General features: G+C 41.1%; 1 protein-coding gene across 1 annotated transcript in view; it reads left to right on the top strand.

The window, feature by feature from the left end:
• Positions 1 to 22,285, top strand: part of LOC145403724 (uncharacterized) — a 208,742-nt gene that overhangs the window by 168,822 nt on the left and 17,635 nt on the right. The window contains exons 6-8 of the mRNA XM_080275404.1: positions 19,910 to 20,098; positions 20,396 to 20,678; positions 21,111 to 21,295. Of these exons, the coding sequence (XP_080131530.1) occupies positions 19,910 to 20,098; positions 20,396 to 20,678; positions 21,111 to 21,295 (657 nt within the window). The remainder of the gene's footprint in view (positions 1 to 19,909; positions 20,099 to 20,395; positions 20,679 to 21,110; positions 21,296 to 22,285) is intronic.

The raw sequence follows: 22,285 nt of genomic DNA, 5'->3' as shown, positions 1-22,285 counted from the left end.
CAGCAGAACACAGTCACATCCCACACCTCACCATAAACAACACTCCCTTACCACACACACACACACTCAAAATCCTTGGTGTAACATACAATACATCAGTGTCATTTAAACAACACATCACAAACATTAAAAATAAAATAACACCAAGACTCAATGCTTTGAGATCACTTGCCTATACAACATCCGGACACAACAAAGAAACCACCACCACAGTTTTCGTTTTCGTTTTTAAAGGCTCCAACATGCAAACAATACATACGTTCAGTGATGAATTATGCAAGCCCTGCCTGGGCTTCTAACCTCACCAAAACACACTACAACACTCTACAGACCATACAGAACAAGGCTCTAAAAATAATCACAGGTTGCACAGCTACTACACCCACAGACCACCTACATCAAGAAACCAAAGTCCTCAAAGTCAGAGATCACCTAGACATGAGAGGCACCCATTTTCTTGCTGCAGCCTCCACAAACCCACAGCATCCACTACAGTACATGGTAGCACATCCACCCACACCAAGGAACATCAAAACAACACCCAGCACATGATACCATACACAAATACTGTCATCTCTTCCCCCTCGCCCACCTCAGACCAGCTTCCAGAAGCATATCCACACTCAGATCACTCGCCGCTCCATTCAGTCACTTAAAGACAACACACAGCTGCATGCACGGCCTCCTGACATCCACCCTTCTGAATCCTATCTTCCTCGTGAGGACAGGGTCCACCTGGCCAGTCTGAGATGTGGGCACCATCCAGCCCTCTTAAACTACCAGAAGAGGCTGGATGACTCCATTGCTGATGCCTGTCCAGGATGCAACACAGCACCCCATACTATTAAGCTCATTATGGAAGACTGCATTGCACACAATCACCTACGCCAACAACACAACATACACTCTTTGAGAGCTCTGTGGGAAAGCCCGGTCTCGGCCATGGCCTTCCTAAGGGACTCGGGGCTGTTCAGCCAGACTGCCTAGGGAACAACTACTACTACCACATGAGGCTGTGAATGCAGCTGTGTGGTGTCTTTAAGTGACTGAATGGAGTGGCAAGTGATTTAAGTATGGATATGATTCTGGAAGCTGGTCTTTGGCAGGCGAGGGGGGGAGAGATGACAGTATTTGTGTATGATATCGTGTGCTGGATGTTGCTTTGATGTTCCTTGGTGTGTGTGGATGTGCTGCCATGTAGTGTAATGGATGTTGTGGGTTTGTGGAGGCTGCGGCGAGAATTTTTGTGCCTCTCATATCTAGATGATCCTTGACTTTGAGGACTTTCGTTTCTTGATGTATGTGGTCCGTGGGTGTAGTAGCCATGCAGCTTGTGATTATTTTTAGTACCTTGTTCTCTATGGTCTGTAGAGTGTTGTAGTGTGTTTTAGTGAGGTTAGGAGCCCAAGCAGGGCATGCATAATTCATCATTGAAAGTACATATTGTTTGTATACTGTGGTGGTGGTTTCTTTGTTGTGTCCAAATGTTGTATGGGCAAGTGACCTCCAGGCATTGACTCTTGGTGTTAATTTATCTTTAATGTTTGTGATGTCTTGTCTAAATGACATCGATGTATTGTATGTTACACCAAGAATTTCTGTGTGTGTGTGTGTGGTAGGGGAGTGTTTTTTATGGCGAGGTGTGGAATGTGTCTGTGTTCTGCTGTCCAGTTTGTGAGAAGGGTCACTGTAGATTTGGCTGGGGCTATTTTGAGCCTGTTTGTGGTGAACCATTCATATAGTGTGTTAAAGTAAGGCTGGAGGATGTGTGCGGCTTTGTTTCCGCTTTGTTGTGTACATGTAAGTGTTATGTCATCTGCATAGGAAGCTGTGTGTATCTGTGGTATGTGGGGAGTGGGTATGTTGTGCATGTGAGAGCGTTGAGTCAGGGCAGGACACGATCTGATTCAGTCTGAAGTGTGTGTGTATTTACCTATTTGTAGTATACAGGAATTGAGCAATGCTCGTGTTGTCCTGTCTCCATATCCACATTTATCAAGTCTACCTTTACACACATGAATGTTTTTCTCATGCACCACCTCTTTGTCTAAGTCGTTCCAAATATTTAAGTATTTACCTAATATACCTAATTGTGATATACACGGAATGTACTATGCTCGTGGGTTTCCGTCGCTGCTTCTCAATAAGTCGAATTTAGCTTTAAACTTGTTTAAGTTTTTAGACTGGACGATCTCTTTGTCCAGGCTATTCCATAAGTCTATACTTCTGTAAGGAAAGCTATATTTCTTGATATCCTTCAAGCAGCTTGACTTTTTCAATTTCATTCCATGTCCTCTTGTTGCTCTCTTATCCCATACAAACAGATCTTCTTTGTCAATTTTATCTACTCCCACCATGGTCCTGAACACCGCAGTCATGTCTCCCCTCTTTCTCCTTTCCTCTAACGAAGGCAAATCCAGTTTTTCCAGCCTCTCTATGTATGACAGGTCTGTCAGACTGGGGACCATCTTGGTTGCTGTTCTTTGTATTCTCTCAATCTTGTTTATATCTTTTAATGTGGGGACCACACTACCGCTGCATATTCTAACCTGGGGTGGATCATGGCCACTATCAATTTTTTCATCATTTCCTCATCCATATAATGAAATGCTACTCTTATGTTAGTCAAGAGTTTATAAGTCTCTCCAACTATCTTGTTAATGTGCTTTTCTGGTGACAGACTATCTTGGACCAGCACTCCCAAATCTTTCTCTTCTCTCCTTTTTGTGATTAATTCATTACCCAAAAAATAATTCAGTGATGGTCTCCTGGTACTTTTACCCATTTCCAATATTTTACATTTCTTTACATTAAATTTCATTTCCCACGTCCGGCTCCAATTGCGTATCCTATCCAAATCCTCCTGCAGTATTTTACAATCCTCCTCAACCTCTATCTTCCTCAAGATCTTTACATCATCAGCAAACAGACTTGCATAACTGTTCACTCCATCTACCATATCATTTACGTAAATCAGGAACATTACTGGCGCCAACACTGAGCCTTGAGGGACTCCACTTGTTACTTCTCTCCATCCAGACATCTTTTCCCTTATTACTGTCCTCATTTGTCTGTCTCTCAAAAAGTCTCTCATCCATTCCAGAAGTTTCCCCTTTAGTCCTCCTATATATTCTAGTTTCCACATTAGTCTCTTATGAGGTACCTTGTCAAAGGCCTTCTCTAAGTCTAAGTACACACAATCCACCCAACCATCTCTCTCCTGTACCACATCAATCGCTCTTGAGTAAAAGCTCAACAAGTTAGAAACACATGACCTTCCACTTCTGAATCCAAACTGACATTCAGCCAAAATATTCATCTCTTCCAGATATTTTATCCATCTGTCTTTCAGGATTCTCTCACACAATTTTGCGACCATGCTGGTTAGAGACACTGGTCTATAATTCAGAGGTTCTTCCCTGTTTCCTCCCTTGTAAATTGGTACCACATTTGCCCTCTTCCATTCTTTTGGCACTTTCCCCTCTTCCAGTGAGCGTACAATTAAGCTGTGAATTTTATCAGCCAGTTGTTCTCTGCATTCCTTCAGTACCCAATTAGAAATTCCATCAGATCCTGGGGCTTTCCTTACATCTTGAGTTTCCAGTAATTTATACACTTCCTGTACCTCCACTCTTATATCTTTCATCACCGGAACATTTCTAATCACTCCCTCCCCTTCCGCAAGCTCCTTTTCTTTAGTGAAAACTGTGTGTGTGTGTGTGTGTGTGTGTGTGTGTGTGTGTGTGTGTGTGTGTGTGTGTGTGTGTGTGCACACGCCTGTCATCCCACCAGCCAATCATAGTGGATGGTAGGTGGAGCGATTTTGACGTCAATTCCCAGAGGTGGTGCATTTACCTTCGAAACAGCTTGGACAGAGTATTGTACCAGTCATTCATTGACTTTGGAGGAGGTGCAGAGGAGTATGATGGGGTGGTGTGAGGAAGGTAACGTGGGGTCTTTGTTGGGTTTGGGGATAATGATGATAATTCCATGCTTCCAGATGTTGGGTATTATGTTGTGTGAGTAGCTGTAGTTTGATATGTTGGTGAGTGCTTGTATGCCTTGTGGTCCAAGGTGTTTCAGATGCTTGTTGCTTATGTTGTCTGGTCCACGGGCAAATGAGTGCTTAAGGTTGCTAATGATGTGCTTTATCTGGTTGTAAGTGAAAGGTGCGAAGTCTGGGTCTGTGGGGAACTGTCCCTTACATTGGATGATGAGGTTTAAATGGGTGACATGTGAAAAGTGATTGATCAGAGTGTTTGCTTGTTGTTTTTTTGAAGGTTTAGTGTCTGTTGTTTGATGGCAGCATGTGATTGTGTAGTGTTGCTGGTGGAGAGTGTGATGCTGTTTATTGTTTTGTAGAGTTTGCTGGTGTTTGTTTTGTGATCAAGTGTTTGGAGATAATTATTCCAGTTTAGTGTTTGCTGTTCTGGTATTGATTATTTGAGTGTTGAGTTCTTGTATTTGTTGTACGGTGTCTTGTGTATGGGTTGTTGGAGAGTGTCATAGTGTGTCCTGTTGACTGATGAGGCCTTGAATTTCTGGTGTGAAGTTGGGGTTGTGTCTCTTTCTGTTGCCTCTAGGGATGTGTCTTTTGTCTGTGTTTTGTATAATTGTATTGAAAGTGTGCACAGCGGTGTTGATGTTTGTGGTGGGTGTACTGTTTAGTGTTTCGAGATGTTGTTCTGTTTCAGTTGTGAAGGCCTCCCAGTTGGCTCTCTTATAATTAGTGTATGTGTGTCTGTGGCTAGCTGGGGTGATTTTGGTTTTGGTAGTGATGATGATCAGGAGGTGGTTAGAGCCAAGGGTTTTGACCACTTTTCAGGATGTTGTGGGGCAAAGGTTTGGGAAGCAAACGATGATGTCTGGGGTTGATGGGATATGGGTATTGTGATGGAGATTATTGTGTATGAAAAGATTATCTGTTTGGGATTGTAGTACCAGCCATCTGTCCGTGTCAGGGTTGTTGACATGCCAGGCTGACGCCTTGGCGTTGAAAGCACCACCCAGGATGATGTTGGGTATATTAGTAATGTGGTGTATTTGTAGAGAGTAATTGTGTGGTACTGTGGGGTATGATTGGGGGGGAATGTATGTGTTGGTTGTTATATGTGATTTGTTACCAGTGCATATTTTAATTGATTGTATTTCTGTTGTGGTGTCATGTGGGGGGAGATGTGCATTTGTCTGTGCACTGGTACCTGAAAAGTTGATGGATTTGTGTACCAGGGTGATGAGTCCACCGCCGCTGCTGCCAGCCTGGTCTAGTCTGTTTATGGTGTTGTCTAATGGTGGTGTCTACATTGTGTTTTATGCATCCATCATGTCTGTAAAATTCCCATCTGTCTCTCTTGTTAATGGTGAGAAGAAGAAGACGAAGGCAATTACTCCTGAGATGAAACTGTTGCCCACCATGAAGGTGGCAAGCCTGTAGGTTCAGGGACAATTCCCCATCAGGAAGATTCCCTGTCGTTTATGTACATAACAATTTACTTAGCAAGTGTACTATTTTTTGTGTTATCTGAATTATAAAAGTGGTGATGGTTTATTGTTTTTATTATAAATGTGAAATGTGGCCTCAAATGGTCAGTATTAACAGAAAAAATATAAGACTAATGTGTGGATCAGGCTATGTAGGGTAATTTTCACTTCATGGTTTAACATGAGGCTACTTTTTTTTTTTTAATGCGAAGAAGAAGGAACCAAAGGCTGCGAGCCAGCAATTATTGTTCTTTCCGAGAGAAAAACAAAATACAAGGGAGAGCCAAATTCAAGATCCAATCATTTCAAGATGCCTGGACACACTGCGTTTGAAAGACTGGAGATCAGAGGAAGCAGGAAATACAGACAGAGGGAGACAGTTCCCGAGTTGACCTGTTGCATAAATGAAGGACTGGGAGTAAGGGTTAACTCTTGCATTAGAGAGTTGGACAGAAAAGGGATGAGACATTAGCATTTTTGTAATTGCCTGATAACTTTATCTGTACAGTTGATATATATAAAAATTATACAAATAACATACACGTTACATGTATACAGTATAAACATGTAAGTTCTGGAACGTTCTAGTCTGCTGCCTCACCCCTGCTAGTGTAAGTGACCTACTCAACAGTGTTCTGTGTTGCCAGCATTTTTTTGGGATACCCCCTCCCCCCCACTGTATCTGTGTGTGTGTGTGTGTGTTCTTACCTAATTGTATCTTTACAGGAATGAGTCAAGCTCGTACTGTCCCGTGTCTTAAACCATATTTATCATACATATCCTTACATTTGTGAATTGTTTTGGCACACACTATTTCATTCGGTAGTGCATTCCACTGATCAGTTGCTCTATTTGGGAAACAAAATTTCCTTACGTCTTTATCACCTCTCTTCTTATGCAGTTTTTTGCAGTGTCCTCTTGCTGATGCTTCCCCATAGGTTAAGTAATCATTTATGTCTATTTTCTCCTTCCCTGATATGCATTTATATAGCATAATCATGTCACCTCTTTTCCTTCTCTCCTGTAGTGTTGGTAGATTCAGTTTATTTAGTCTTTCTTCATAGCTTAGATCCCTTAAGCTTGGTACCCATCTTGTAGCTTCCCTTTGAACTTTTTCAATCTTGTCTATGTGTTTTTTGAGATGAGGACTCCAGACTACTGATGCATACTCCAGGGTTGGCCTGATGAATGATGTTATTATCTTTCTTAGCATGTCTTCATTTATGTATGTGAACGCTATTCTCATATTTGCAAGCAGTGTATGCATGATCCGTACCTTCTCACTGATGTGGTCAGCCGGAGACACTCTGTTATTGATAATCACACCAAGGTCCTTCACTCTTTCTGATGTGTGTAGGGTTTTATTTCCCAACTTATAATCCCAGTCAGGTCTTTTTCAACTTTTACCAAACTTGACTACATGACACTTGTCCCTATTGACTTCCATTTGCCACGTATTACTCCATTCATGAAGTTTATTTAATTCTTCTTGTAGCTCTTTACAAGAGTCTGTGTTAGTAATTCTCCTTTGTATTTTTGCATCATCTGCAAACATATTTAGATAGCTTTCATTTCTAGTGTTACTGTTTATATCATTTATATACACTAAAAACATGATTGGTGCTAGCACTGACCCCTGTGGTACTCCACGAGTTACTTCTTTCCATGATGAGTAATTTCCCCTTAGTACTGTTCTCATTTCTCTTTTTATGAGAAAATCTTGCATCCAACAATACAGTTTGCCTCGAATTTCATCTTGATGGTACAATTTCCATAAAAGCCTTTGGTGTGGTACTGTGTCAAATGCTTTTTTGAAATCTAAATAGATACTGTCCACCCATCCTTCTCTTTCCTGTAATGTGTCTTGTTACTCTGTCACAGTAGCTCAACAGATTAGTTACACATGATTTTCCTTTTCTGAAACCAAACTGTCTTTCTGTTATCATACTGTGTTCTTCTAGATGATTTACCCAAGCTTTTCTTATAAGCTTTTCTAATACCTTGCTTACAACACTAGTCAGTGATACTGGTCGGTAGTTGAGTGGATTTCGTCTGTTCCCTTTCTTGAATAAGGGAACAATGTTTGCTTTTTTCCAAATATCAGGTAGTTTACATTGTCTCAACAATTTCTTGAAAATTAAAAATAATGGTTTACTTAACTCCTATGCACATTCACGTAGCACCCAACATGAAATTTCATCAGGACCATTTTCTTTTCCTTTGTCTAATTTACTGAACTCCTTCTGTATTACTTTTTCTGATATTTGTATATCTGGTAGTATGTGTGGGCATGCATGTTCCACATCATCCCTCTCAAAATTTTTTTCCTCTGTAAAAACTGATTGGAAATTCTTGTTTAGTGCTTCACAAATATCCTTTTCTCGTGTATAGGTGATTCCCTCGTCCATAGTGGAGTGTATTTTATCTTTTACTTTGGTTTTGCTTCTTATGTAGTTGTAAAGTAGCTTCGGTTGATCACTACTTTTATTTATGATATCCTCCTGAAACTGTTTTGGGGCTTCCCTCCTTATTCTTGTATAATCGTTTCTTGCCTTTTTTTTTTTTTTTTTTTTTTTTTTTTTTTTTAACAACGGAGGAAGGAAAAACAAATGGGGAAAAAAAAAATAATCCATACACCAGAATACTGGTGTCCTCTGTTCATAAAATATCTGTAACAGTTAGACTTGAACAGTTGTGGGTTGAAATTTGGAGGAAAACAACTCTGGGGAAGCGAGTTCCAGAGAGATGCAGTTCGGGGAATGAAAGAATTCTGATCGGCAGAAGTTCTGCAATATGGTTGAGTGACATTCCAGGCATGAGCGCTACCAGATGCCCGTGTAGCACGAGGGAAGGCATGGAGAGGCGGCACCATGGACGCAACCTCGTCTGAGCACTTGCCAAAAAAATATCTGTAAAATAATGCAAGGGAGGCAACATTCCTTCTTACTTGCAGGGGAGGTAGTTTATATGTAACAGCAGGGTTGTTAATGATTCTAACAGCTTTATTCTGAATTTTGTCCAGTTGTCTCAATGCAACCTCTCCACAACCATTCCACAAGGGTGAGCAATATTCAAGCTGAGAACGCACATGACTCTTATAAATTATAGCTAACTGCTCATCGGTGAAAAAGTTACGGACTCTATACAATAATCCAAGTTTCTTTGAGGCGGCCTTAGCAAGTGATCTGACATGAGAGGTCCAGCTGAGGGCACTGTTAAGTGAGACACCAAGAATTTCAATACTTTTGGAGATGGGAATATTAGTAGCACTGAAGGTAATGTACGAATCTGGCAATATCTGTCTATTAGTAAACTGTATATATTTAGTTTTACTAGCATTAAAAGAGACAAGGTTGTTTTGTCCCCATTCACTGATTGTAGCTAGATCTTGATTTATGGAGATGGCTGTACTGAGTTGAGAGGTAGAGATATTAGACTTTGTAAATGGATGTCTGAGTGTGAATGAACTATGTAGTGTTGAGTCATCTGCTTATGAGTGAAAGGGGTTGTGAGTGACAGATAAAAGATCATTAATATGAACCAGAAATAGGGTTGGCGCCAGAACTGATCCCTGCGGCATGCCGGCGTTAATTGAGTGGAAATTCGAATATACATCATCTACTTTTACTCTTATTTTCCTGTCACTAAGATAAGAAGAAATCAAAGGAACAAAAGACGTTAGTCCATAGCAAGGGAGTTTGGACAGCAGGGAACGGTGCCATACTCTGTCGAAAGCTTTAGAGATATCAAGAGCTACTGCATGAGTTTCTCCAAAAAGATCAATTGATTGATGGATGGTATGAGTTAAGAGATTAAGTATGTCAATGGTGGATCTTTCGTGGCGAAAACCGTATTGTCTATCACTAATTAAGTTGTTGGATTCAAGATGTTTAACAATATGCTTATTAATTAAAGTTTCAAATACCTTACCAAGAGAAGATGTGACAGCTATTGGTCTGTAATTGGAGGGGTCAGACGAACTTCCTTTCTTCGGAACTGGGTGGATATTGGCTTCTTTCCATGGATTTGGGAATAAAGAAGTACGTATGCATAGTCTGAATAATTTGGCTAGGACAGAGGCAAGTTCAGGGGAACACTTTTTCAAAATAATTGTTATATGCCTTTACACTATTGTGTCTTCTGTATCTATTCCACAACAAATCTCTTTTTTTTTTAATTCTTTACATTCTGTATTGAACCATTTCTTTATTTTCTTTTCTGCTTCTTTGTGCTGTGGGATGTACTTCTGGACTCCTGTTTCATAAAGTTCACAGAATTTTTTATATATGGCATTTAAATCTTGTCCTCTAAGCTCCTTTTCCCAATCAGTTTCTAAGAAGTACTTCTTTAGGTCATGATACTTTCCCTTTTTATAGTTTACATTCATTTTGTAACTTTCATTGCTGTTAACTATGTCAAATGCAATCCTGAAGTTGCAATTTAGTACTGCATGATCGCTTTTGCCGAATGGAGGGTGATATATTAAATTGTCAATATCGTTTTCTTGCCTAGTAAATATTAGATCTAGCACTGAAGGTACATCAAGTCCTCTTTTTCTGGTGGTTTCCCTCACATGTTGCGTTAGGAAAAACTCTTGCACGAGATCCTGGAGCTTTTGGTCCCAACAGCTTTCTTGGCTTATTATATCTAGAGTACTCCAATTTATATTTGTATTAAAATCCCCAGTTAGTATAATTCTTTCCGATTTCTATCTATCTATCTATCTATTGCCAGACGCCTCAATCCCGTTTGGGGTGGCCACAAACAAATCGCCTCCAAGACGCCCTGTCCCCCGCCATTTCACTCCCCTGCTCCCAACTCACACCCCCCTCTCTCATATACCTCTCCACCCCATCTCTCCATCTCATCCTCGGCCTCCCCCTCCCTCTTTCCCCCTCCACCTCACTCACATACACTCTCTTCGTCAGTCTTTGACCCTCCATCCTCTCCACATGGCCAAACCACCTCAGTGTGTTCCTCATAACGCTTCCTATCACATCCACATCAACACCACAACGCTCCATTATATCCTCATTCGTCAGCCTGTCTCTCCATGTGACTCCACAGGCTCCTCTTAAATAACTCATTTCCACGGCTCTCACTCTTGACTTGTGTCCTTCCAACAACGTCCAAGCTTCACTTCCGTACGTTAGAGTTGGTATCACAATACTGTCATGTAGTAACTTTTTCACTCCCATGCTCACTTCCCTGTTTCTTATCACTGCTTTCAAAGAACCAGCATCCTTTCTTCCCTGCTGTACCCTTTCAAGCACTTCACCCTCCAAACCTCCATCCTTACTCATCACACTACCCAAGTACTTAAACGTACTCACATTTTCCAATTCCTCACCATCCAACCTCGCTGTACATTCACTGACTTCACCTCTCTCAAAGACCATCACTTTACTCTTCCCTACATTCACCTTTAGATTCCGTTTCTTACACACTCTCTCAAACTCATCCACCAAGCCTTGCAGCTCCCCTTCGTCTTCACTCAACAACACGGTATCATCTGCAAACAACAGTACAGGAGTTTCCAAACACTATCCTCTCTCACCAGGGCCACTCCAACATCCACTACCCTACCTTGTACCTCCTTTATTACCCCATCCATGTACAGATTGAACAACCATGGAGACATGACACATCCCTGTTTCAACCCAACTTTCAAAGAGAAAAATTCACTTAGTTCACCATCCATACGCACTGCAGCCTTCGCACCATCGTACATACTCTTCACAGCATTCAACAACTTCCCATCTATTCCATATATTCTTAACACTTTCCACAATCCTAGTCTATCCACCCTGTCATATGCTTTCTCCAAATCCATGAAAGCCGCATACAACTTCTTTCCCTTCTCTAGAAACTTTTCCACTAAAGATCTGAGAATGAATATCTGATCTACACAACCTCTTCCCTTCCAACAGCCTCTTGTTCTTCTCCAACTAATTTCTCTGTTCTTTCTCTAACTCTGTCAATAAGTATCCTACCATATACTTTTCCTATTATACTAAGAAGACAAATGCCCCTATGATTACCACACACTTCTTTTTCCCCTTTTCCTTTGTACAAGGGAATAATTATACCTGACTTCCAATCCTCCGGGACTCTACCTTCCTCCCAGGCCAATTTGCACATCTTCCACATCCATTCTACTACTATCTCTCCCCCATGCTTCAGCATTTCACCACACACTCCATCAATTCCTGGGGCTTTCCCCGATTTAACTTTCTTCATTGCTTCCACAACTTCTATCCTACTGATTTCTTCCTGTCTTCTCACCTCCCTTCTTCTTCCTGCCATTCCCCAGCCACTTATACTCGCATTACTTCCATCCTCCACGTTCAACAATTCCTTAAAGTGTTCTCTCCATCTGCTCACTTTTTCTCCCTTCTCCACTAGTAATCTACCATTTTTATCTTTCACTCCCCTGCTAACTCCACTTCCACCCTGTCTTACTCTTTTCACCTCTTTCCAGAACATTTTCTTACAGTCCCTCCACTTTACACTCAAATTCCTTCCAAATTCCTCATCCACTCTCTTCTTACTCTCTCTTACTAATCTTTTCACCTCTCTCTTTCTTTCTACATATAACTCTCTCTTCCGCCTCTCAACTTCTTCCACGCCCCTATTTCTCATCCATTCATTGTATGCTTTCTTCTTTTGTGCCACAGCCCGTTTCACCTCTTCAGTCCACCACCCTGTTCCTTGAACCCCCTCCGTCTTCTCTTCCTTCCGCACACCACATCACATGCTGCACATATTTCTTCTGTAAATATTCTACACACACCTTCCACGTCCCCCATCTGCTCCAACTCATATTTGCCCAATCGTTCCTCCACTTCTCTCTTATACTCTGCCTTTTTCTCATCCTCTTGTAACCTTTCCACTCTCCTTGCAACTACTCCTTCCTCTTGTCTTTCCGTTCTTCTATTCCTCCATCTTTCTTGAACTTTAACTCTGGCCACCACCAAGTAGTGGTCAGAAAGTCCACTCCCCCAACCTCTATAAACTCTTGCATCCAATATACATCTTCGCATCCTTTCATCCACACACACATAATCAATCATTGCCTTCCTTTCACTCAATTCACCACCCACCCTTCTCATCACTCGCCATGTATACCTGTGGATCATTTTATGCCTGAAGAGGGTATTGGCTATCACCAATCCCCTCCCAGCACAAATGTCCACTAACGCACTCCCATTCTCATCTATCTCAGCAGGCACACCCCACTCACCAACTATTCCATCCACCTTCACATTCCCAACTTTACCATTCATATCACCAATCAAAAACACTCTCTCATTCTTTCCAAACTTTTCCATGCACACTTCTACATTTGTCCAGAACTCTTCTCTCACTCTTCTAGCACGATCTTGCGTTGGCGCATACACACACACAATCGCCCACATTTGTATTCCAACTTTCAACTTTACCCACACAATCCTTGATCCAACTGATTTCTCTTCCGTTTTATGTAGTAATGCTCTTAAACTCTGAATTGTACTCTCTGCCAGGTCCTCATATTCGTCTCTTTCCCATGTGTTTGATCTGGATGGCATGTACAAATTGGCCACAATTACTTTCCCTTCAGATGTATTGATCTCTACTGCAGTCAGCTCTACTTGTGAGGGTATATCTAGTTCTATTTCTTTGACTTTTAGATTTTTCTTAGTTAATATTATAATTCATCTTCCCTATTTTAAGTTCCTATTTCTTCTCCATATATTATATTCCTCTAAGTTTAGGATGTCATTTGATGTCCTTGGTACTAATTTTGTTTCAGTTACGCATATTATATGTGGTTCATTTTCTCTGATATAATCATTCATCTCTAATAATTTTGATACCATTCCATCCACATTTGAGTACATCAGCTTAATCATCTTGTTTATATACTTGTCATAACTTGGTTTTACTACTTTCCCCCCTTTTATTCCCTCCTGTTTTTTTACCACTTTCATACCTGCCATCCAATTACTTTGTAAATAAATGTATTCTTCTCCTCTGATCTTCCCTCATTTTTTGTTTTTGCCTCCTTCCTCTTATCATTCAGTAATTCCAGTTCCTCTTGTGTTAGGCATCGTTTTATCCATACATTTTTGAACGCCCCTTTTTCCATAAGATTCTTGGCATTTTTTAGAATCTCCTCCACGGTGTTTACACTCTGGAAGGTTACCTTTAGGGGCCTTGACTTGCTTCTCTCGTATTTCCCTAACCTTTTGTGTTCCTCTGTGCCTTTACCACAGGTTTCCTCTGTTACTTCATTCAATATGCTCATTACATTTGCCATCTCCTTTTTGTCTCTTGAGATCTTGTTTCTTACTTCTTCCTCTTCAATACCAGTGATTACTATAGATTTGTTGATATCTGCTGAATCTCTGACTAATTTAGGATTGTTTTGGATTATTCTTTTCACTTCCTTTTTATTGCTTTTTTCTTCCACCCTTGTTGCTAAGTCTTTTTTTTCTTTCATCATTTCAGCATATCTGGTTTCCACATCATTTTTGTAGCTTTGCACAGCTTAATTCACCTGTGTTATCTTCTCCTCAGTATCACTGCTCTGGTCTATCAGACTGCTTACTTGCCTAATTGTCTCTATCATTTTTTAACTCTTCCATAATACTCTCGTGGTTGACTACTGTACTTGCCATTTCACTAATTTTCCTCCTGAGTGTTCCCACTTCTACTGTCAACTCATTTAAGGTTGTGCCTTTCTTGTTGACTTCCTTTCCTAATTTTTCTATTTCCTCCTTGTGCAAGTGCATCTGTTTCTTAATTTCATCAATTTCATTCTGAAAAGCCATCTCTAGTCTGTGTACTCGTTTCACCAGTTTATTGTGAGTCTCCATTTCAACCAGTTCTTGGTAGAAATAATAATCCTGCTTTCTACCTTTATCCCTTTTCTTTTCCAAATTTGCTTTACTAAAGTATGTGGTCATCCTGCAGTACTAAAAGCACATATACTACTTACATTCTCTGGTGCAGTCGTAGACTAAATGAATGATCAGCTGCTTTTGCGCATTCTTGCGCTACTTTGTTTTTTTTACTGTTTGAACAAGTCTTACTTAAAACTTCTTCTTTTTTATATTAGAACCCCTTTTAGTCTAACCTAGTACAGAGCTTGACTCATATAAAGATACTAATTTAGATAATGCCACTGGCCAAGTTGGCTAGGTATGGAGTGGTGGCGACGTGCGTCTGCTCTCCTCGGTGCCTCGTGTGTGTGTGTGTGTTTTTTATCCATCATGTCTATGAAATGCCCCTCTCTCTCTCCTGCTACTGGTGAGAAACAGAAGAAGAAGGTAATCACTTTTGAGGTGAAACTCAATATAACTGCCGAACATGAAGGCTGCACGCCCGTAATGACCATCGCACGTGAACTTGGACTTTCACAATCAAGGATCACAGTACATTATTCAATAAATAACATGAGGTTTTCAACACTGTATTATAAAATAGGCTTTGTGTTAGTGGTTTTGCCTAGCTGTAGGCTAGTGCAAGTGTTCTAAGCATGTTTAAGGTAGGCTTGGCTAGGCTATGATGTTCAATTGGTTAGGTGTATTAAATGCATTTTTGACTTAGGAAAAATCAACTTATGAGCAGTTTCTCAGAATGTAACTTGTTCGTAAGTAGGGGACCACGTGTACAGTAGAGATGTACCAGTACCAAAATTTTGACCGATACCGATACCACAAAATTGGACCGATACTACTACCAATACCGATGCTGATACCAGTGAGAGAAGGTGTTGCCTGCTGTCTGAGGGCTGTGGCAGGGCCCTGAGCCACTGATGCGATGCTACCAACCTGTTTTGTACATGTCTATGGTGGCAGATGTGGCTCATTACCAAAGAATGTACTGTGTTACTACACACCATGTACTCAAAATAATATGATACAAAATAATTGGATATTTCTAATAATTTATTTTTCATCCCTATAAAACATCCAAACTCTGTTTAGCAAAATAACTTCCAGTGAGTGATATGCTACACACTAAATTCCTTTTAAGTATCGGTAGTATCAGCAGAAAATCAACCGATACCAATTCCGATACTGATGCTCTTATCATGGGCCGATACCACCGATACCGATACATCAGTACATCTCTATTGTACAGTGCCTCAGGAAAGTATTATTACTGTTTTCATCGTTCCATTTTGAAACTGAATTAGATTTTGAAAATATTCTCCAGTTACTTGTCATTTAAGCGCAGTATACTGTATTAGGGCTGGAAAAAGTCTGATACAGGTGCGAAGTAAAATGACACTTGGAAAGCAACAAATCATGTCACTGAAAGACATAAACGGTGAAGTCATTAAATGCAGAGATGAGATGCTGAAGAGAGGTGAAGAATTTTACAAAGAACTGTATGCATCAAAGACCATAGTACCAATGGCTAACTTTACAATTGACGCAAGTGAAATATCTGAGGTAACACCGGACGAAGTAAGTATTTCTCATAAAAACATGAAAAGAGAGAAAGCACTGGGAGAAGATTGAATAGTAACAGATTTATAGTTGGATACAGGAGTAGAAGTACAAAATAGGCTTCCTCACTTATTTACTTAATGTATGAAAAAGAAGAAAATTCCCAAAACATGGTGTAATGCAATAGTTATTTTATTTTACAAAAAAGATGACTCAATAGATCTTAGTAACTATCGACCCATTAGCTTACTATCAGTCATTTACAAACTCTTCACTAAAGTCCTTACAAACAGAATAACTAGAAATTTGGAGGAAAACCAACCTCGTGAACAGGCAGGATTTCGAAGTGGCTATTCAACTACTGATCAGGCATAATTGTTCTTTTATACAAAGGAAAAAGGGAGAGAGAAGTATGTGGTAACCATAGGGGTATTTGCCCTCTTAGTGTGACTGGAAAAGTATATGGTAGAATACTCATTGATAGGGTTAGGCATATAACAGAGGAGCTAGTTGGAGAAGAACAAGGGGGTTTAGGAAGGGAAAAGGGTGTGTTCTACGATGTTTAGTGGAGAAGTAGCTAGAGAAGGGAAGGAAAGTGTATGCTGCCTTCATGGACTTGGAGAAAGCTTATGACAGAATAGATAGACAAGGTATGTGGAAGGTATTGAGAATATATGGAGTGGAAGGGAAATTGTTGAGTGCTGTGCAGAGTATGTACAAGGAACTAGGGCTACGGTGCGAGTGGATGGTGAGCTGAGTGAGTTCTTTGATCTCAGTGTGGGACTGAAACAGGGTTGTGTGATGTCTCCATGGCTGTTTAATATATACATGGATGGTGTTGTTAAGGAGGTGCAAGGTAGGGCAGTGGATGTGGGGCTGGCTCTAATGAATGAGGGTGAGATTTGGAAGATTCCGGTGTTGATGTTTACTGATGATACAGTATTGTTGAGTGAAGATGAATGAGAGTTGCGAGGTTTGGTGAATGAATTTGGGACAGTGTAGGAAGAGGAATCTGAAAGTTAATGTAAACAAGAGTAAAGTTATGGTGTTTGAGAGGAACGAAGTCACAGAATGCATGATGAGGTTGGATGGCGAGGATATGGAGAATGTGAGTTCATTCAAGTACTTGGGTAGTGTGATAAGTAAGGATGGAACTTTGGGGGATGAAGTGCGTGAAAGGGTACAGCAGGGAAGGAAGGTTGTTGATTCACTGAAAGCAGTGATGAGAAATAGGGAGGTGAGTATGGAAGTTAAGAAGTCACTGCATGATAGTATTGTGATCCCTACCCTGACATATGGAAGCGAGGCATGGACCTTGCAAGAGGGGAACAGGTCAAGAGCAAGAGCAGTGGAAATGAGCTACTTGAGAGGAGCATGTGGAGTGACATGGAGGGACAGGTTGACGAATGAAGAAGTGAAAGAACGTTGTGGGGTGGATGTGGATGTGGTTGAGAAGATTAGGAGAAATACGCTAAGGTGGTTTGGACATGTGGAGAGAATGGAGAATGAAAGACTGACGAAGAGGGTGTATGTAGGTGAGGTGGAGGGAGGGGAAGACCGAGGATGAGGTGGAGGGATGGAGTTGAGAGGTATATGAGGGAGGGGGGAGTGAGTTGGAGGAGGGTAGTCAAATGGTGGGTGACAGAGCGACTTGGAGGCGTTTTGTCTGCGGCCACCCTTTGCGGATTAGGGCGTCAGGCTGTACATAGATAGATCATCCACACTCAATGAATCAGCTAATTGAGAAAACAACAGAATATCATAAACCACTGTGCTTAGGTTTTGTTGATTATGAAAAGGCTTTTGACTCAGTGGAGCATGTAGCAATTATAAATTCATTGCGAGAACAAGAAGTGAATGAGAACATTGTAAAACTGCTCGAAAACATATATAAAGAGGGAACTGCAACAGTTAAATTACATAAGGACTCAGAGAAAATTAAGATTGAGAAGGGCGTGCATCAGGGAGATACAATTTCACGAAAGTTATTTACAGCATGCCTGTAAAGTATTTTCAGAAAGATAGACTGGGAGAACAAAGGAGTGAACATAGATGGAGAAAAGCTAAACCGTTTAAGATTTGCAGATGACATTGTCCTAATCTCAGAAACAGCAGAGACATTGCAAGAAATGTTAAATGCCCTGAACAGAGAAAGTCTCAAAGTAGAGCTAAAGATGAACCGGAGTAAAAGTAAAGTAATGTTTAATCCACAGACACCAAAGAGCGTCATCTGAATAAGTGGAGCAATTCTTGAAGAAGTCAAGGAGTACAGTTACTTGGGACAAATATTAAAATTAGCGAAAGATAATGATAGCAAAATAAAAAGACACATTACAGTTGGATGAAAAGCTTCCGGTAAACATAGAGACATTATGAAAAGTAGCTTGCCAGTTTGTATGAAACAAATAATATAACGAATATATAATTCCAGCTATGATGTATGTTTGCAAGACTTGGAAACTGACAAAATTGAAAGAAAATAAATTAATTCGTTCTCAGAGAGCAATGGAAAGCTCATTGTTGGGAATATCTTTAAGAGACAGGAAAGATCAACTTGGGTGAGAGCGGACTAAAGTCAAAGATATTAAGGAAGTTATAAAAGAACAGAAATGGAGATGGGCAGGCCATGTAGCAAGAATAAGGGATAACCGATGGAGCAAGAGGCTGACTGACTGGACACCAAGAGATTGTAAGCGTGGCAGAAAAAGGCCAGACAGGAGGTGGAGGGATGAGACAGAGAAATTTGCATGGGAAAACGTGGCAAAGATTGGCTCAATCAAGGAATTTGTGGAGAAGGTTGGGGGAGACCTTTGTTCAGCAGTGGACTTGTAATGACTGATGATGATGGTGATGATATTAGGGCTGGGCAAAAATTGATAAAATTGGAATCGATGACTCCAATTCTCTGCCAGTGGAATCTCTGGATTCCAGAATCAATTCCTCAGGTAAGCAAATAATGTCTTAGAGGGCAGTGCAACAAAAAAGACCTCCCAGAGAGAGAGAGCGAGAGAAAGAGACTGAGGTTTTTAGACTTTTTCTTGATAAATTTTGAACATTAAGCAGAGTAAATTCCACATGTTATATTCATAAAATATAACCAAACACTCCAGCCAGAAGAAGATGTAATTGTTTTGCAATAGAACTCAGTTCATAATAAATTTGCATAGAGTCATTGACAATTCAGCACTCACCTTCTGACATGAATGAAAGGACAGCGACTAGCAGTTGAATGACAGGTGACAAGTCAGTTCATTATTCAGCACGGTGAGTAATTGTGAGCCATTGAGGGAGACATTGAGCAAGTAAGTGTGGGGTAGGCTGCTGGCCATTGCCAACCGTTGACGGCCCAACAGCGCCAAGTCAGACGTCAGTACACCCGCGCTGCCACTGTCTGTCATGACACCCAACAGCTGCACGCCTGTGTGACAACTTGCTGTCTTGCATTCACTGTACTTTAGTGTCAGTCAGTGGTCTGTGGAATCTCATCATGGGAATCAGTTCCCAAATTGGGAACAAATTTTGAGGTAGCTTTCTCAGATTCACAGGAATCAATTCTGGAATTGATTCCTGCCCAGCCCTGTAGTAAATGCCTGCTATCCAAAAGAAGTGACTGTATAACATATGAAAAACATAGGACACACGGAAATATTTTCCACACACACACTCACACACACACAAAGAAGAAAGAAAAATGTTAGCAGTAACAGTGTTCATTGTGAAACCATTGATATCAGCCAGGTTAAAGATACTTTTCATGTATATATAGTATTGTATAAATGAATGCAATTACTCCTGTAGTAGACACAACCATGGGACAGTCATGTCTTTCTCAGTTCACTTGTCTTTCTGTCATCTCACTGTGAACCCAACCTCACTCTTTTGATGGTACATTATTCAGTTGCCCTGGATTTGTCTGCTAAGGGGTACTACTTATTGCTTTTGAGAGTACATACTAGCTTTTATTGGTATTTCCCTTATTGTATTCCCAGACCCACCGTCGAACACACCAGGAAAACGTTCAGCATCTGCATATAAGCCGTCCAGACCACAACACTCTGCTGGTCTATGCTGCTGGGGAAGATCGCAGGCGCCTTCCCACTGTCCATCCTGTGCCTCTTTCTCTACACAGCTCCATTTCAGTAACTCAGGCCCTCAGTAACTGTACCCGAGATACATCAGTCACAACAGATTCCACTCAGCCAGCCCAAGACCTAAATAGCTGTACCTCAGATAATTCCACTCTGGCTCAAGACAACTCCACTCCAGCAACTCAAGCCTTGAGCAGCTGTACCACAGATAGTTCCATCATAGCAGTCTCCACTCGGACAGCCAGCACGCAGGAGAACTCCACCCTGTCACACCACAACCTACCTATCCCCGCTATCCCAGCTACTTCCCTTGACAACTCTTGTTCAGACACTTTAATCTCAAAAACTCCTTGTCTGGTCACAACCACTAGTGCTCAGAAAAGCAAGAACAATAAAAAATTTCTCAGAATTAATGACACCACTTTACCTTTAGACCTGATATTGAAGTCTGTGGGGAAGGGCGGTGCCATTCGTGTTAAAATCATCAACCGACCTTCCACTCACTCAGGCACAGAAACAGCCATGGTTATAGGTAGTGATTATAGGAAAGGTGGGGAGAGTGTGGTTGAGTTGATTGATGGAGAAGTGGCAGAGAAACAGGACAGTGTGGAGTATCGGGGAGATGGAGCTACAGAGATGAATGGACTGGAAATGGATAATAGTGGAAAGGGTGAGTTATTGTTTTGATTGATATTTTTGCTGTCATCATCATCATCATGATCATCATCAATATGACAGGGTTTGGGACATGTTTTACCTTGATAGTTGACAGATTGACTTTATCTGACAGGTTTACAGTATGTGTAGTGCATCTATAAATGTACTGAAAAGTACCATAAGAAAAATTTTTACACTGCATAGTTAGTGGTTTGGCTTGCAAGGCAAGAACCAGGAATTGGGGGGCTTAAAAGGTGAGTGAATGAGTGATTGGTGCATTTCACTGAGCTTGCTGTTCATGTCCTAATTCTCAGTCTTTCGTACTTCCTCTTCCTTGGTTGTTTCAGCCCTACCCTACTTATCTTTAGCTGGTAAAAAGAGGTCAATAACTATAGTTTTGATGATGATATTGATCATAATGATGATGTACTGCTGATATTTCCAGGTAATGGGAGGTGTGAGGCAGGTGTAGTGGAGGCCGTGGGTGTGCTAGATGCTGGTGCTAGTATTCTCAGCCACTGCCTTGCCCCATACTATTTGAGTCCATCCCCATCCCACTCAGAGTACCGTACTTGGCTGGCCACTCTTGCCACATTCTGTTGCCAGCTGGACCCACCTCTGGACCCAGAGGTATTGTACTGTACTGTGTTTACAAGGTCTGTTCAGAAAGTTTCCAACCTTAGGCTCTAAAATATAAATAGCTAACCTGTTGAGCTAGGACACTAATCCCCCTCAAAATAGCCCCCATCTGACTTGGCACATGTAACCCAGCATTCTTTCCACTGCTTGAAACATTTTTCAAAGTTGATTTTCGGTATCTCCTGGAGGTGCTTTGTCACATTTGTCTTGATCTCTTCTCTCGTCTCAAATCAGGAATCCTTCAGCAGAATTCTGAGCTTGGGGAATAACCAAAAGCTGCACGGAGCCATGTCTGGTGAGTAGGAAGCCCGCCAGACCTTGCAGAATGTTGTGCTTGGCCAAAAATTCCTGAATCAGTTGAGAAGAATCGGCTGTGAAAATGTCATGGTGCAGCTTCCAACTTGCTTCTTTCCAGAGGTCTGGTCTTTTGTGCCAAACTGCATCACAAAGACAATGGATAACATCCAGGTAGTAATGTTTGCTGACAGTTGGACCTTCCGATGTGTATTCGTGATGCACAACACCATGGTAGGCGAAAAGAAATGGTCAACGTGCGAGTGCATTTCATCTGGCTGCGAACCCATCGTCCTTTATTTTGCCTGAGGTGACCCTGCATGCTTCCACTGGGATGACTGTGCTTTGATTTCTGGGCCATGCCTATTCATCCAAGTCTCATTTCCAATGATAAACTGCTTCATATGCAAAAAGCATCACCATAACAACCTTCATTGCAAACCCAGCCTGCCAACTGCAACAGGACAATCCTAACACAATACAGACGTGGGTTGAGGACAACGGGCTAACAATTGCCTCATCTATAGCCACCTCTATATTCATCATTTCATTTTTTAAACTTTCATTTATAAAAGTAAAATGATGTTTGCAATTATATTGGCATATGCTCCACAGGCAGGCTTGGATGAGGTAGAGAAGGATAGATTCTGGGATGACTCAGTATGTGTAGTAGGTGGTATAGGGGAT

Source organism: Coenobita brevimanus, chromosome 61, assembly GCF_032717465.1.
Source record: "Coenobita brevimanus isolate Jiangsu-jjx chromosome 61, ASM3271746v2, whole genome shotgun sequence".
Classification (NCBI taxonomy): domain Eukaryota; kingdom Metazoa; phylum Arthropoda; class Malacostraca; order Decapoda; family Coenobitidae; genus Coenobita; species Coenobita brevimanus.
This window is presented reverse-complemented; position numbering and strand designations above follow the sequence as displayed.